Below are 16,755 nucleotides of genomic sequence, written 5' to 3' on the forward strand. Positions count from 1 at the left end.
AGCAAAATTCCGCTTCTGCGCAGTGGCGCGACGTCTCATTTTTTGAATGTGCAAACACAGTTGGCTGTTGTCAACTGCTGTCATCGTCACCCCAAGTTGGAAGACTGGTACACATTTTCTTCAGCACTGGAATTCAGATGTCATTCAATTTCATGCCCTTCTCCTCCATATTGAAATGCCTGGGGTGTTTTACGACCTCTATGGCCTCTCTCTATAGCCTTTCATGGTATCCGCCTTTGGCTGCCAGTCCTTGAGTCCTATAGAAACGAATGTGGTGGTCTCCTGGCTGCAAAGCATTTTCTGCAACAGCTGATCCATCAGTCTCTCCTCTTCTGTAGTTGTCCTTGTGCTCTTCTAGTCGTTTTTTGACCGTTATTTTTGTAGTACCCACATACACCTGCCCACAACTATACAGGATCCTATAAATTCCTGCTTTTTCCAGTGCTTATTGAGCATCCTTAGCCAATTTTAGGTCATCTTGTATCTTCTGAGTGGGTTTGTATGTTACTGAGATGTTCCGCTTCTTCAAGATTTTTCCTACACGGTCAGTAATGTCCTCACTGAAATGCAGGAAAACTTTTGATTTCACCAGTACTTGAGCATTACTATGATTTCTATGCAGTGGTCTTAATGTTCTTTTCACCTCAGCGAACGAATAACCGTTCTTGAGCAATGAATGCATTGGTGAGATGTTTTAATTCTGCATCAAGCAGCTCTGGTTCGCACATTTTCCTTACTCTGAAGGGACGAGACTACTAGGGCCATCGGTCCCTTTTTCCATGAACTTGAAACACCCACAAACAATGGAGATGAAAAGAGACGACACAGGACAAGAAAGATACAGACATAGACCATACAAAAGGAATTAAAATCACACCGAATGTGACAGTGGTTGGCCGACCATAGGAAAAGCCAACCACCAAGAAATGCACCAGTCTAAAATTGTAGGCCACAGGCCAGACTCGGCACAAAAAAAAAAAAGGACAAACACTTAGATCAAGCGATAAAAACCCCCTGCACGAATAAAACTCTAAACTAAATCTGCCATCACAAAGTCAACTGATAAAAGTGTAGGAAGCGTACCAGGCAGCTCAAACGTCTGCCTGAGCGGAGTTAAAAGCGGGCAGTCCAACAATATGTGGACCACAGTCAAAGCTGACCCAGAGTGACATACAGGTGGGTCCTCGCGGCGCAATAAATAGCTGTGTGTCATCGACATGTGGCCAATGTGCAGCTGGCAGAGGACAACAGAGTTCTTGCGAGAGACTCGCAAGGAGGAGTGCCGCGCACCGGTAGCCTCCTTGATGGTCCGAAGTTTGCTGGCTGAAGGAAGAGCGCGCCATTCTTCCCCCCAGGTGCGAAGTACCTTCTGCCGCAAAACTGACCTGAGGTCACTCTCCAAAAAGCCACTCTCCAAGACTGGTGCACCGACAGCCTGTTTGTCCAGCCTGTCAACACGTTCATTTCCCGGGATGCCTACATGACCCGGGGCCCACACAAAGACCACAGAGCGACCGCAACAAGCAAGAGTATGAAGGGACTCCTGGATAGCCATCACCAGACGAGAGCGAGGGAAACAATGGTCGACAGCTCGTAAACTGCTCAGGGAGTCACTACAGATTACGAAGGACTCATCTGAGTAGGAGCAGATATACTCTAGGGCGCGAGAGATGGCGACCAGCTCGGCAGTGAAAACACTGCAGCCGGCCGGCAATGAGTGTTGTTCATAATGATCCCCCAAGAGTAAGAGCATAATCGATGTGACCAGCAACCATCGAACTGTCAGTATAGACAATGTCAGAGTCTTGAAACGTGGCAAGGATTGAAAGAAATCGGCGGCGGAGGGCCTCAGGAGGGACTGAGTCCTTCGGGCCCTGTGCCGAATCGAGCCGAAGACATGGGCAGGGCCCTGACCAGAGCCACCGTTCCGGAAGATGAACGACCGACTGAGGGAACAGGAGACAATAATTGGGATGCCCGGGCAAGCTACAAACATGTGTAGCATAAGCGGCCAGTAATCATTGACGCCAGAACTGCAATGGAAGGACATCTGCCTCCACAAGTATGCTATTCTCACGGCTGTGAAGGATGGAGTTCAGCAACCGCAATGCGGAAGGGGATGCCAAACCATAAGCCACGCTCCCATAATCTAGATGGGACTGAATTAATGCCTGGTACAGCCGTAGAAGGGTAACTGATCGGCACCCCAGCTGGTGTGACTCATGCAACGAAGAGCGTTAAGATGCCACCAGCACGTTTGTTTAAGCTGCCGAATATGAGGCAACCAAGTCAACCGGGTATCGACAACCAATCCCAAAAGCCAATGAGTCTCCACCACAGCAAGAGGTTCGCCGTCAAGATAAATCCGTGGCTCACGGTGAACAGTGCGTCGCTGGCAGAAATGCATAACACAGGTTTTGGCAAACGAAAACTGGAAGCCATACGCTACAGCCCAAGACTGCGCCTTTTGGATAGTGCCCTGCAGCTGCTGTTCAGCAGCTGCAATGCCAGTGGAGCTTTAGTATAGGCAGAAGTTGTCAGCATACAAGGAAGCTGAGACAGACGTTCCCACCACTGCAGCGAGCCCATTAATTGCAATCAAAAAGAGGCAGAAACTTAAGAGAGATCCTTGCGGTATCCCATTCTCCTGAACTCTGGAGGAACTATGGAAGGAACGAAGCGACTGAAAATTTTGTATGAAAATCGGGAGGGGACCCCGAAGACCCCAACCTTGAAGTGTAGAGAGGATGCGATGTTGCCATGTCGTACGGCATGCCTTCCGCATGTCAAAAGACGGCGACCAGATGCTGATGGCAGGCAAAGGCCGTACAGATGGCAGACTCCAGGCACACCAGATTATTGATGGCAGAGCGGCCCTTATGGAACCCACACTGAGACGAAGCCACAAGGCCCCCAAGACCCAAGTAGCCAACTCAACCTCCGGCTCACCATGCGTTCGAGCAACTTGCAAAGAACGTTGGTGAGGCTAATGGGGCAGTAGCTGTCCACCTCCAGTGGGTTCTTGCCAGGTTTCAACACGGGGATTACGATACTTTACCGCCATTGCGACGGGAACTCACCCTCAACTCAGATACGGTTGAAAAGGTTTAGGAGGCGTCGCTAGCAGTCCACCGAGAGGTGTTTGAGCACCTGACAGTGGATGCCATATCAGGCAAGCGGCTAGGGCATTTTGGAATTCCCACTCACTGAACGGAGCATTGTACGATTCAGGGTGCGCGTGTGAAATGAAAGGCTCCGATGTTCAAACTGCTCTTTCAGGGAGCGGAAGGCCAGTGGGTAATTTTCAGAAGTGGAAGTCTGAGCAAAATGCTCCGCTAAGCAGTTTGCAATTGTGTTGGAGTCAGTACAGACTGCTCCATTCAGTGAAAGTGCAAGTATGCTGACAGGCGTCCGATAACCATAGAGTCGCCTAATCTTTGCCCAAACCTGTGATGGAGAGGTACAGTGGCCAATGGTGGAGACATACCTTTCCCAGCACTCCTGCTTGCGTTGGCAAATGAGGCGGCGGGTTCACACACAGAGCCATTTAAAGGCGACGAGGTGTTACAATGAGGGATGCCGCTTGTGACGCTGGAGTGCCCGCCTGCAATCTTTAATCGCCTCAGCGATCTTGGGCGACCACCAAGGCACAGTCCTCCACCGAGGGGACCCATAAGAACAGGGAATGGGAGATTCTGCAGCAGTAACGATGCCGTTGGTGATCGAGTGAACCACCGCATCAATAGCATCATTGGAAAGAGACTCAATAGTGGCAATGGAGGTGAACAAGTCCTAGTCAGCCATATTCATAGCCCATCTGCAGGGGCGCCCAGAAGAGTGACACTTTGGCAGTGACAGGAAGATCGGAAAGTGGTCACTACTGCACAAGTCATCATGCAAACTCGATTGGACAGATGGTAATAGGCTAGCACTGCAGATCGAAAGGTCGATGGCTGAGTATGTGCTATGCGCCACACTGATGTGTGTGAAGGCACCAGTTATTTAAAAGAGAAAGGTCAAGCTGTGCCAATACTTGCTCAACGATGCTGCTTCGGCCTGTTGCCACTGATCCACCCCATAGAGGGTTACGGGTGTTGAAGTCACCCAGTAACAGAAAAGGTGGCGGCAATTGTCCTATCAGCGCAGCCAGGACATGCAGCGGGACATCACCATCCATTGGAAGATAGAGACTGCAGACAGTAACAACCTGAGGCGTACAGACCGGAACAGTGACAGCCTCTAAAGGTGTTTGTAGAGAGACAGACCTGCTGTAAAGGGAGTGAAGGACGTATATGCAGATGCCACCAGATACCCTCTCATAAGCTGCCCGGTTCTTATAATAACCCCAATAGCCACGGAGGGCGGGGGTTCGCATTGTCGGAAACCAAGTTTCCTGAAGAGCAATGCAGAGGAAAGAGTGAAGGCTCAGAAGTTGTCGGAGCTCAGCAAGATGGTGGAAAAAACTGCTGCAGTTCTACTGGAAGATAACATTGTCCATGACCGAGAAAGTCGTGAAGGGACCGAGGAGGCAGATTACGCTGCTGGGTCACCTGCTGCCACCGATTGAGTACGTGTGTGAGTGACATCCATTGCGTCCGAGAGTCCGGCGAGATCTAGGAACTCAGCAGACGCCAGAATCTCTACCTTGCCCTCATACACAGAGCTTGTAGGTTTTGGTGGGGTGGGTGCCACCGCAAGTTCCTTTGTCTTAGAGGTCTTCTTCTTGGACTTTTCTCGCTGGTCCTTGGGTTTCACTGGCTGGGAAGGCTTCACTGATTCAGTCTCTGGGACGGAGGAGGATCGCAAAGTCCTATGACCAGCTGCTTAAGGCAATTATGCCACTGCTGGGCGTCATCCTTCCCATTTGTGGAAATCTGGAAAGGGAGGGACCCAAGTGAACCCTTGCAAGCAAGAGGAGCTGAAGAAGTTGGAGACTTCTCCGGCTTAGAAGCGGGGACAGATGTCCCCAATGGGTGGGGAGGGGGGAGGGGGGAGGGAAGGGGGGGGGGGTGTTGCTCCAGAGGCAGGTGGCGCAGGAGCAACAGGGTGGGTAGTGCCCCCCATGGGCAAGGGGGCAGGTGGAGTTGTACGGCTTTGTGAGCCAACTGGAATGCGCTGAACTGATGGGGCTATAACGGTTGTCGTAGCGGGGGCATATGAGGAAGTCATTCGCACAGGATGGAATTGTTCATTTTTCCTCTTAGCCTCAGTATATGTCAGTCTGTCCAGGGTCTTGTAGGGCTTGACATCACAGCGGTAGACTATCACCTTGACCTTTTCCAGTAATGTATCACCCTCGAAGGCCAAGATGAAGGCACCGGTAGCAGTCTGATTATCCTTCGGACCCCGATGAACACGCCGGCCGAAATGAACACCTCGACGCTGTAAATTAGTGCGCAGCTCATCATCAGACTGAAAACGAAGGTCCCTATGGAAAATAATACCCTGAAACATATTTAAACTCTTATGGGGTGTGATGGTAACTGAAACATCCCCCAACTCGTCACAAGCAAGTAACCTTTTTGACTGGGCAGAGGATGCCGTTTTTATCAATCCTGCCCCGGAGCGAATTTTGGACAAGCCCTCCACCTCTCGAAACTTGTCCTCTAAATGCTCTACGAAGAATTGAGGCTTCGTTGACATGAAAGACTCCCCATCAGCTCTCGAACAAACTAGGAACCGGGGCGAATAAGTGTCACTGCCATCCTGAGCCTTATGCTCCTCCCACGGTGTGGCCAGGGAGGCGAACGTAGACTGCTGGGAGCTGGCCACCAGCAAGAGATGATGTACCACACTTCATTGTGGATCATCCGCCGTGATGCCACCCACTCTGATCAAGGGCACTCCCCAGGGCGCCACGCAGCCTCAGCAAGGGCCACCTGGCAGGATGGCCATTTCCAGGAGTCCCGGTGCCCCAGGGAGATAGGCATCTACTCCCTGGCATACGTGGGGAGTTAACGGCGCAGACATCAGCAGAGCGATCCCTGTGTTGTCAGGGGGCTACAACCAACAGTGTACATGGTGGCCTCATCACAATGAACTAGCTACCATGCTGGATATTAGGTGCAAGGAAGTCCGTGGTCAACGTCTCCGCAAAAAGCAACAATGCACAATGCATGGTGGAAATCGCACCCAGGAATGTATCCTCGCCCAAGAGATGGAGAACGAATGGGATGGCAATGCAACCATGAGAAAGCTGGCTAAAGGTCTCAATGCATGATGGACACAATGAACCATGTAAGGCTCCCTTCCCCAATTGGCTCCCCATTCGGAAGAATTTGGGAATATGGAGGTCAAACCCGAGAGGGGACCATCACATACAGGCCAAAACGTTTGAGACTGCTTTTAGTCACCTCTTACGACAGGCAGGAATACCGCGGGCCTATTCTAACCCCCGAACCCGCAGGGGGTGCTTCTCGCTGTATTCAAATATCTGTTCAGTGCAGTGCCATGATACGTCTATGGACTCAAACGGAATACTGTTTTTTTACATACATAGCCACTCCCCCACCCCGCATGGAACTCCCTGCCAGTTAATCTGTATCCTGGTAAAGGAACCCTCTGAATTGTCCAATTATTTAAGTGGTGCTCCGATATACCAATAATTTCAGAATCAACTTCTATGAGGAATTCACTAAATTTATCTCTAATACCTCTTATATCTTGATGAAATATGCTAATTTCTTCTCTACTTGGAAACATGATGTCCTCTGAAGGTGAGCCCTTAGTTAGAGGGACTTCCTTTAAGCAAGTATACCTAACAGTGACTTCAATCTAAAAAAGATGCAGCTCTAACACCAACTACCACAAGAATTTTTCCATGAGTGATCCCACCACCACCCACTACACTTGTCACCTACAAGCTTTGCCAGCCCCCCCCCCTCTCCCCTTTCCCATACCTATTGAGGTACTGCGATCCTCCATCTTCCATTGTTTGTTAATGCGATATGTCCTGCACATTTCCATTTTAGAGCTTTTACCATATCGACAATATCCTGAATGCCTGTTATTGCTCTTACATCTTCACTTCTTTTCTGACCTTTCTAAGTGGTACCTAGCAGTAACCTTCCCATAACTGAGTTATTCGTCGTTTTATTTTGAAAAACCAGTTAAAAGTCAATTCCATATGCTAGTATTGAAAGAACACACTGATTGAGAACAGCTTTTTTAAATGTTTGTTGGCATATTAGATTTAAAAACAGTTGCAATTCTTCCGTAAGCCCTCCAAATATTGTAGAGGGAGACCAAGGTTGGAAAACAGCTAGCAGGTTCAAATGTCTTCAACTGACTAATGAATCAAAGGTAAGCCACAGATCACTCAGATGTTGGAACAGTTTTTTACAAGTACATTGCAAACAAAGGAATGACAAAACATTGGATGCATGCATCAAATAGCAGCCCTTGAATATTCAGCATAATCAGCAAGTAGTAAAACACTACTCTTGCCTGAATTTAGACATAGTTAATACACACAATGAATTTGACTACGTGTTCATTTTTATACAAAGTCTATAACTAAGTGTTAAATACAACCACAAGTTAAATATGTTGTCAGAATGCAATTCAAAACACAATAAACAAAGACAAATTGCAGTAAAAAGGATATTATTCCCATGAGGATTGTAATGCACACAATTACGAGGTCCTGTGCCAAAATCAAATACTGGTTCACATTTGATATTATATAAAGTAGCTTTCGCAGGAACAAAACCATAAATAACACAGAATTCATTGCCCTTCGGACTCCACTCAACACTGTAAATTGGACCTTCTTTACCTATAAAAAAAAGTTGAAAGCAGTAAATGATGCTGCATATACGAAGGTATGAAAGATCTCAAAAGCAAACACACAAATGGAAAACTCACTAAGCAAAACCATCGCAGTTTCGCCTTTAGTGCTGATAAAATGAAGAGCTTGTTTTCCATAATATGAGGATCCTGATTTGTCAACCTCTGTACTTGTCATTAGCAGCACACCATTTCCTTTCTTATTCCACATCATTTCAACTTTATCAGCCTGAAATGTAAGAGTTTGTTACATAATTACACAAATACGACATAACAAATTTTCTACAAAACATCTTTCTTATTAATTTTTCCATCAAATCAGTGTCTCAAAATAAAGAAAATTCTTCCATGAAGTTTTGGGAATGGTTGTCACACAAAATATCATGGCAAGATGTCGACATCATCTGGCTGCAATCCCAAAACCTCTGGGAATAATACTGAGAAAACTTCAAGACACACAAAGGAAATTCTGTTTCTGAAAACAAATTGTGTGAAAGAAGTAAATTACTGTCTCTATGAAAATATACAAACAATATTATGAAAAGGATAGTTGCTACTCACCATATAGTGGAGACGCTGAGTCACAGAAAGGCACAACGAAAAGACTTAGAAAGTTAACTTTCAGCCAACAAGGCCTTTGTCAGTACAAACATGCACACACTCACACAAACACAACTCACACATACACGACCACAGTCGCTGGCAGCTGGAACTAGACTCTGCCCAGAGTCTGGCTCCAGATGCCAGAGACTGTGGTCATGTGGGTGTGAGTTGCATTTGCAAGAGTGTGTGCATGTATGTATGTTGGCTATTTTGACAAAGGCCTTGTTGGCCGCAAGCCATTTTTCTGACAGTCTTTTTGTTGTGCCTTACTGCGACTCAGCATCTCTGCTAAATGGTGAGTAGCAACTATACTTTTCATTACACTGTTACAGACCATCCCAGATTTTCCATTGTTTAAGAAAGACAAACATATGCACAAGCAAAACAGTTAGAAATCCAAAGCTTGGCTTTGACAGACTAATTCCTCATTATAATTGATATCAGAAGTATGTCCTTGCTCTCTTCTTATTTCAGTAATGAATTATCAAGCAATACTAAGATGACTGAAGTTTAGCATGAAATTAGTGGCTCACTTTCTGGCCTACTTCCCTAATGGTACAAAGCCTGTTCCCATGATACTATTTTCTGTTGCTGTTGATATTACCCTATATTCAATTGAGCAGAATTAATTTTTTTTTTTTAACTCGTCACTGACACCCACTCTATCTAAAATGAGCTTTTGCATTTTCCTTTTTGGATTTTCTAGCCCATTCATAGAATGTTATCCCTTTGTCGCTTATTCCATCTTTTCCTCAAGTTCAGCTCCCCTTTGTCAGTCGCCTCGTGGAAATCCGAATGGGGGACCAATTTGGTATCTCTTGCCAATGGAAAGATAATCATGACACTTTTTCAATTACAGGCCACATCCCCTGTGGATACACACTACGTGTCTTTAATGCAGCGGGTTCCATTGTCATGCTGTTGATCATTGCTGATTCTTCTGCCTTTTTGGGGCAGTTTTCTAACACAAGGACAAGTGAGTGCCCTGAATCACTATATGTTCCTCTAGCTACTTTGACAAGGCCATGGTCTGAGCGAGGGTGACTTCTTATGCTAGTAGTCTTCAACTGCCACTGCTGATGATTTTTATTCAAAATTTAAGCTGTGACTGGGTTCGAACCTGTGATCCAGGACGTTTCGAATATTAGTCAAAGGCTGGATTAACATGATGGAAGGAAAGGAGATTGGAAGAACTGTATTCCATCATTACTATTTGTTTTCTTGTGACATGACACACATGAAAAGGCTGAAAATTAGTGACTATTGGTGCAAAGACATACTTCTGGATATTTCAGTTTTCAGCTAAACTATGTTGGTTGGTTTGTTTGGGGAAGGGGACCAAACATTGAGTTCATTGGTCCCATCGGATTAGGGAATGCTGGAGAAGGAAGTCAGCCTTGTCCTTTCAGAGAACCATGCCGACATTTGCCTGAAGCGATTTAGGGAATCATGGAAAACCTAAATCAGAATGGTCAGACACCAACTCGAACTGCCATCCTCACTAATGCAAGTCCAGTGTGCTAACCACTGCACCACCTCGCTTGGTAAAAATATGTTCAGAGACAGTTTTTTCAGTTAATTCTGAGAATGCTTAACTTCAGCTACAACTCTGCCAGTGACAGGGACAGGTTATTCAATAACAGAAGCATTCCATAATGAAATTTTCACCCAGCCACAGAGTGTGTGCTGATATGAAACTTCCTGGCAGATTAAAACTGTGTGGCAGACAGACTCAAACTCAGGACCTTAGCCTTTCGCAGGCAAGTGCTCTACCAGCTGAGCTATCCACGCATGACTGATAACCCATCTTCACAGTTTCACTTCCGCCAGTAACTTCGTCTCCTACCTTTCAAACTTCACAGAAGCTCTCCTGTGAACCTTGCAAGATTGGTGCTTCTGGAAGAAAGGATAAAAAGAAAAAATTTCATTCTGGAAACATCCCCCAGGCTGTGGCTAACCCATGTCTCCATAATACCCTTTTTTCCAGAAGTGCTAGTCTTGTAAGGTTCACAGGAGAGCTTCTGCGCAGTTAGGAAGGTAGGAGGAGATGAACTGGCAGAAGTGAAACTGTGAGAATGGGTCGTCAGTTGTCCTTGGGTAACTCATTTGGTAGAGCACTTGCCCGCAAAATTGTGTAGACAGGTGCAAAACAAAATCTGGCTTCCACAAACTGGGGAAAAGTGAGAGTGTTGTGGGATAACCACTTTTCATGATGTTCTCAAGAACAGGCACAAGATGCCAAAACTACAGCACAAACTGAAGCAAGAAGAAAGAACTGAAGCAAGAGAGCACTTGCCCGCGAAAGGCAAAGGTCCCGAGTTTGAGTCTAAGTCCGGCACACAGTTTTAATTTGCCAGGAAGTTTCATATCAGTGCACACTCCGCCGCAAAGTGAAAATCTCATTCTGGAAGAAGAAACCAAGTTTATGTCCACTGATATAATGCTTGCCATGAAGTGGGGCAATAAAAGTGAAGTGTGAAACTTGACAATCTGGAATATCTCATAATAGTTTAAGATGGGGAAAAACTAACAGAAAGACTGGTCAGATAACCAAGAAACTGTACTGTGTTGTAGATTTACAATTAGAGTATGAGGCACTGACAAGCAACTGAGTTTGCCGAATCAGTAAAGAAGACTGAGGTGGTACAAGAAATTCATTTTCCACACATTGGACCTGTGCATTTTTAATGGTCATGCTTTTTATGAGGTAGTAACAACATGAAAAAAGTTTCATCTGCATCTGGTGAAAACTTGTTCAAGCTTATGTCACACAAGAGTAAAATCCAGCAGAAAAGACAGTCAATGATAAAAATTGCCTATTATTTACTGGGAGGCATATTCCAAATATTGTTGAGAGTGAACACTCAAAGACAGATATGCCAGTTTGCCTGTGTGTAATTTGCTTGAAACAAAAAGTACTGCAAGAAACCAGACAAGAATGCAGAACATGCACAATAGCATTATATGTTATCCCATGTTTTACAATTTATGATTATAAAAAAAGAAAAAATAGTTTGACAATGACTAACTGTATAGTAAGGATGATCTTACATTGAGAATGCTTTAAAAAAAGAGAAGGCAGAACACACACGTACGCACGCACACACACACACACACACACACACACACACACACACACACACAGAGAGAGAGAGAGAGAGAGAGAGAGAGAGAGAGAGAGAGAGAGAGAGATGGGGGGGGGGGGGGAGTAAAAGTCAAGTATGTCCAAAGCATGGACCAAACAGAACGATAGAAAATACATACAGAAGATGTAAAAGATAATCAAATACTGAAAAGGTCTTGACTTAGAAAATTCTCTACATATGAATTACTGTGCTAGTAAACACACAAACTTCACAAATTTAATACGCTGTAATATTTATTTAGCATATTAAGTGCGAAAATTAAAAACACAACATACATTGTGTTGCTGGAATATATTTATACAGAACAGCCTATTTGTAATGTGCAACTTTTATTTGGACACCTACAAAAAAGAGTCGGATTCATTTATCATTTAGTTTTGAGGGCTGCCAACAGAAAGTTTTGGGGTTTGTGCTTGAAAGGTAACAGTACTTCTGAGGAGTTTTCTGGTACACACATCTTCTCTTGAAATTTGTTTGCAAAAGAGTTACTGTCCTCACACAGATGAATAAGAATGGTGGGACATTTCATTTTCTATAGCTGTTGGAGTCAAGGGGCATGAAAGGAAAGCAGTGGTTGAGAAGGTAGTGAGACAGGGTTCTAGCCCACCCATAGTGTTATTCAATCTGCACATTTAGCAAACAGTAAAGGAATCCAAAGAAAAATATGGAGAAAGAATTAAAGTTCAGGGAGAATAAAAATAAAAACTTTGAGGTCTGCCAATGACGTCATAGTTCTGTGAGAGGCAGCAAAGGACTTGGAAGGACATTTTAATGGAATGGACAGTGTCTTGAGAAGAGGATGTAAAATGGGCATCAACATAAGCAAAACAATAACAACAGAATGTAGTCTAGCTAAATCAGGTCATGCTGGGGGAATTAGAACAGGAAATGAGATGTAGTAGACGAGTTTTGTAAAATAACTGATGATGGCCAAAGTAGAGAGGATATAAAATGTAGACTGGCAATGATAAGAAAAGCGTTTGTAAAGGAGAGAAGAGTGTTAACACTGAATATAGAGTCAAGTGTTAATAAGATTTTTCTGAAGGTATTTGTCTGGATTGTGGACAATAAACAGTTTAGACATGAAGAGAATATAAGCTTTTGAAATGAGGTGCTGCATACAAATGCTGAAGTAACTAATAAGGAGATACTGAGCACAATTGAGGAGAAAACACGTTTATGGCACAATATGACTAAGAGAAGGGATCAATTAATAAGACGCATGCTGAGACATCAACGGATCACCAGTTTAGTATTGAAGGGAAGCGTGGGGTGTAAAAATCATAGAGGGAGACAAAGACCTGAATATAGTAAACAGATTCAGAAGGAAGTAGGTTGCAGAGATGAAGAGGCTTGCACAGGTTAGACTAATATGGAGAGCTGCATCAAATCAGTCTTTGGACTGAAGACGACCACCACAACAACAACAACAACAAAGTTTATTTCATAATTTACATTTACAAAACTCACTATCACTGTGCCAAAAGAAGTTCATTTGGAGAGAGTCAACCATTCCCAATTGACAAGAAATGATTCAAAATTAAAGTATTCTTCGGTTAGTCACAAGACAGGACAGCAACATCCATCCTTCACTAATATTGTTCACGGATATAGTTATTATAGGTAGACAATTTGTCCACCTGTGACTAAGCATCTAGTTTCCTACAATTCTAAGGAACATAACATACAAGAAATTACCAAACACCTCTCATGTAACAGATACAACAAGACTGACTAAAAAAGTTCTTACTATGGTTCACAATAAATGCCGATGTATTAAAGTGGTATGACATACAGTCAAATATCCCTTCTCCTATAACAATGTAATAGGATGTTTTGACCTACAAAACCACCCATAGGCAGTGGTTTGTTCTATCCTCCCTTGAGTTAGTGCAGCAATGAATACATGGCAAAGACCAGGTATTAAGGATGAGTACGAGGGAAAACTGAACTACCTTTATGAATCTAAAATTCTTTGTAAAGAAAATAATTTTAATGACTCTGTGAATTTGTGCAGTTTTCATCTGAAGAGAAGCTTCAAAGCCAATAACTGGTACATTAAATGATTTGCTATCCACTAACAGCCAACTTTGAGGACATGAAAGCTTTGCTACAATATCTTAGAGATTGCTACTATCCATCCGCACTGTACAAGGCGTGATCAAAAAGTAATGGGAATTATTGTTTTTCTTAAAATATCTTTATTTATTCTTTTCTTTCTTTTTTTCTTTGGGTATCTTTAGTTATTCATCAATATTAACTCTGCCCCTTTCAAGTAATCCCCCTCAGATATAACACAACTGTGCCAGCACTTTTTTCAATCTTGGAAGCAGTTCTGGAACTCACTTTTCATTATGGCGTTCAGCTGCTTCACCCATTCTGTTTTTATCTCATCAATGGTGGCAAAATGACGTCCTTTCATAGTTCTCTTCAACCTCGGGACTGGAAAGAAGTTGCAGTGGGCCATGAGCAATGAGCACAGTGCCTGAGGCAACATAACCTGTTAAGTTTTTGCCAGAATATCATGAACATGCACTGAGGCGTTAGTGGGGGCATTATCGAGATGCATCAGCAATTCCTGGGCAATATCTACACAGCTTTGTTTTTGGTTGAAATTCAACAATTTTGAAACAAACTTTGCTGCTACACTTTTCATGCCCAAAACAACCGAAAAAATTGCTTGGCATGAGATAAAGGATATGCAGACATCATTAGCAACCTCTCTGATGGTGATATTCCAGAAACACTTTGTTTACTTGTTCCACATTGTTATCAGCAACTGACATGTTAGGGCATCCAGTGCAGTCATTGTCATCGTCATCTTCAATATCTTCTCGACCTTCTCTGAAACATTTAGATCACTCGTAAACTCCTGACTTACTCATAGTACAGTTGCGGAAAGCCACAATCAATGTTTTGAAGGCAGTGCTGCACTTTATTCCAGTTTTCAAACAAAACTGAATGCAAATTCTTTGATCCATCTTTCTTGTAAGTAAAAATTCTCCAAGCACTCAAAAACAACTATAATCATTTTTGATTGTCAACAATAAAAACTCAAAACAGCTGAAAATGTAAACATACATCAGTAATGTGTATACCAACAAGATTAAAGAAAAGTTATGAAAATCAAATGTATAAGGCCCGTGAAATTAAAAAATTTCCATTACTTTTTTACCACACCTCATACACGCTGATATTTGCCTTAGATGTATCCAAATCATATTCCTAGAGCAATTTATCAATAGTTGTTTAGCAACATGTCCAAATTTACTATGCATGAAAATACATCTCATTTGAATTTATTTGAGACAACCAAAGATGGTGGCTATATGAGGAGGAGGAGGAGGAGGAGGAGGAGGAGGAGGGGGAGGAGCCCAATTGTCTATGGCTCAAGACACCACTTCACATTCAAAACCACATAGAAAACATAAATTTAAATATTACACAGAAATGGTCATGTTTCCACTACATGACTTACAGTTGCCAAATATTAAACAAAGGAGGTCCTTAACAACACTGAAAATTGTGACAAGAATTATGATAAATCTTTCTTGAAACTGTGACAACTTAATCAGTTTCAAACCTCTCCAGTGTAACTCTTATAAGGTGCAATCTGCTTCTGAATTTACCAGCAAATATTGTGCTGAAAAAGCATTCCTTACTAAATATCACATATGTGATTCACTAACATGTACGACAATTATGGACCCATTTGCACCCTGTTATGAAGACTAATATGATCAGGTTACAATACTTTGAGGCAAGAGCTCACAGCTGTCACAGCCCAACTGCTTCTGGTTATCGCTGCCGACAACCGAAATGGATGGATCTGTTAGTGATGTGGCACAAATACGGCCACACAACAACATGTCTTCAGTTCGCAGGCTTGTATGAAACAGCCACCAACAAACCATACTTTGCTGGTAAAACACTGCATGTTGACTGGCTTTGCTACACACACAACTTTGGATCTGGATTACAGTTTTATTTGTACTCACAAAGTAAACATACACTTAGCTCATTTGTTTTTGCAATGCTGTTCACTCTTATAATTTAACTCTGCTGCACTTACCAGTACCCTCTTTCCGTCTTTCTCTATCGACAACTAATGTGACAGTAAAGACTTGTAACTCTGCTGCTCTGATCAGAGTCTGTCAGTGTAAATAATATTTGTGTACACAGTGCTACAGTAAAGGCCCTTTAATGCTGACAGTAACACCGATATACTGAATTACTATGAAGGTGGTCATATACCAGAGTATGTTTTCAAGTGCCACTTTGTACAAATGAGAAGCTTAATTTCTGGTACCACTGGGTGTCCTACACAATTACAAATCATGGGTAGTCTAAAATGAATCATTTTGTCAGGAGAATAATGGATATTAAGATTGTCTGTGCCTTCTGCCCTTTTATGATGCTGTACTGGAAAGAGACAATGTTTGCATATACGAGATGAGGCCAGAAAAAAACCGGACTAGTACTGGTGAAACAATAAAACGAATGCAATAAGGCTGAAAGTCGTGTGGCCTGTCACGTGACTCTCGCTCCACCTACTGCTCGAGTTTCATCTGCCTCCTGCACTCAGTCTGCCCGTGGCGTCTGTTTTAAGTAGTTGACGTTTTGTCTGTGCGTCGGAAAATGTTGAGTGTGCAGAAAGAACAGCGTGTTAACATCAAATTTTGTTTCAAACTAGGAAAATCTGCAAGTGAAACGTTTGTAATGTTACAACAAGTGTACGGCGATGACTGTTTATCGCGAACACAAGTGTTTGAGTGGTTTAAACGATTTAAAGATGGCCGCGAAGACACCAGTGATGACACTCGCACTGGCAGACCATTGTCAGCAAAAACTGATGCAAAAATTGAAAAAATCGGTAAACTTGTTCGACAAGATCGCCGTTTAACAATCAGAGCAGTGTCTGAGTTAACAGGAGTTGACAAGGAAAGTGTTAGGCAGATTCTTCATGAAAGTTTCAACATGAACAAAGTGTGTTCAAAAATGGTTCCAAAGTGTCTCACAATTGAACAGAAGGAACGCCGAAGAATGATTTGTTCTGACATCCTGGAAAACATTGAAAGTGATCCCACCTTCTTACAAAATGTTATTACTTGCGATGAATCGTGGTTTTTTACTTACGATCCCGAAACTAAATGCCAATCGATGCATTGGAAAACTCCTGGTTCTCCACGACAAAAAAAAGCACGAATGTCAAAATCGA

At 43.3% G+C, this 16,755-nt stretch overlaps 1 protein-coding gene across 1 annotated transcript in view; it reads right to left on the reverse strand.

The window, feature by feature from the left end:
- The window catches only part of LOC124619407 (eukaryotic translation initiation factor 2A), a 167,145-nt gene that overhangs the window by 68,593 nt on the left and 81,797 nt on the right, over window positions 1–16,755 (reverse strand). The window contains exons 7-8 of the mRNA XM_047145765.1: window positions 7,867–8,017; window positions 7,607–7,777 (exon numbers count right to left, since the gene is read on the reverse strand). Of these exons, the coding sequence (XP_047001721.1) occupies window positions 7,607–7,777; window positions 7,867–8,017 (322 nt within the window). The remainder of the gene's footprint in view (window positions 1–7,606; window positions 7,778–7,866; window positions 8,018–16,755) is intronic.

The sequence above is a fragment of the Schistocerca americana genome, chromosome 6 (genome assembly GCF_021461395.2).
Source record: "Schistocerca americana isolate TAMUIC-IGC-003095 chromosome 6, iqSchAmer2.1, whole genome shotgun sequence".
NCBI classification, from domain to species: Eukaryota; Metazoa; Arthropoda; class Insecta; order Orthoptera; family Acrididae; genus Schistocerca; species Schistocerca americana.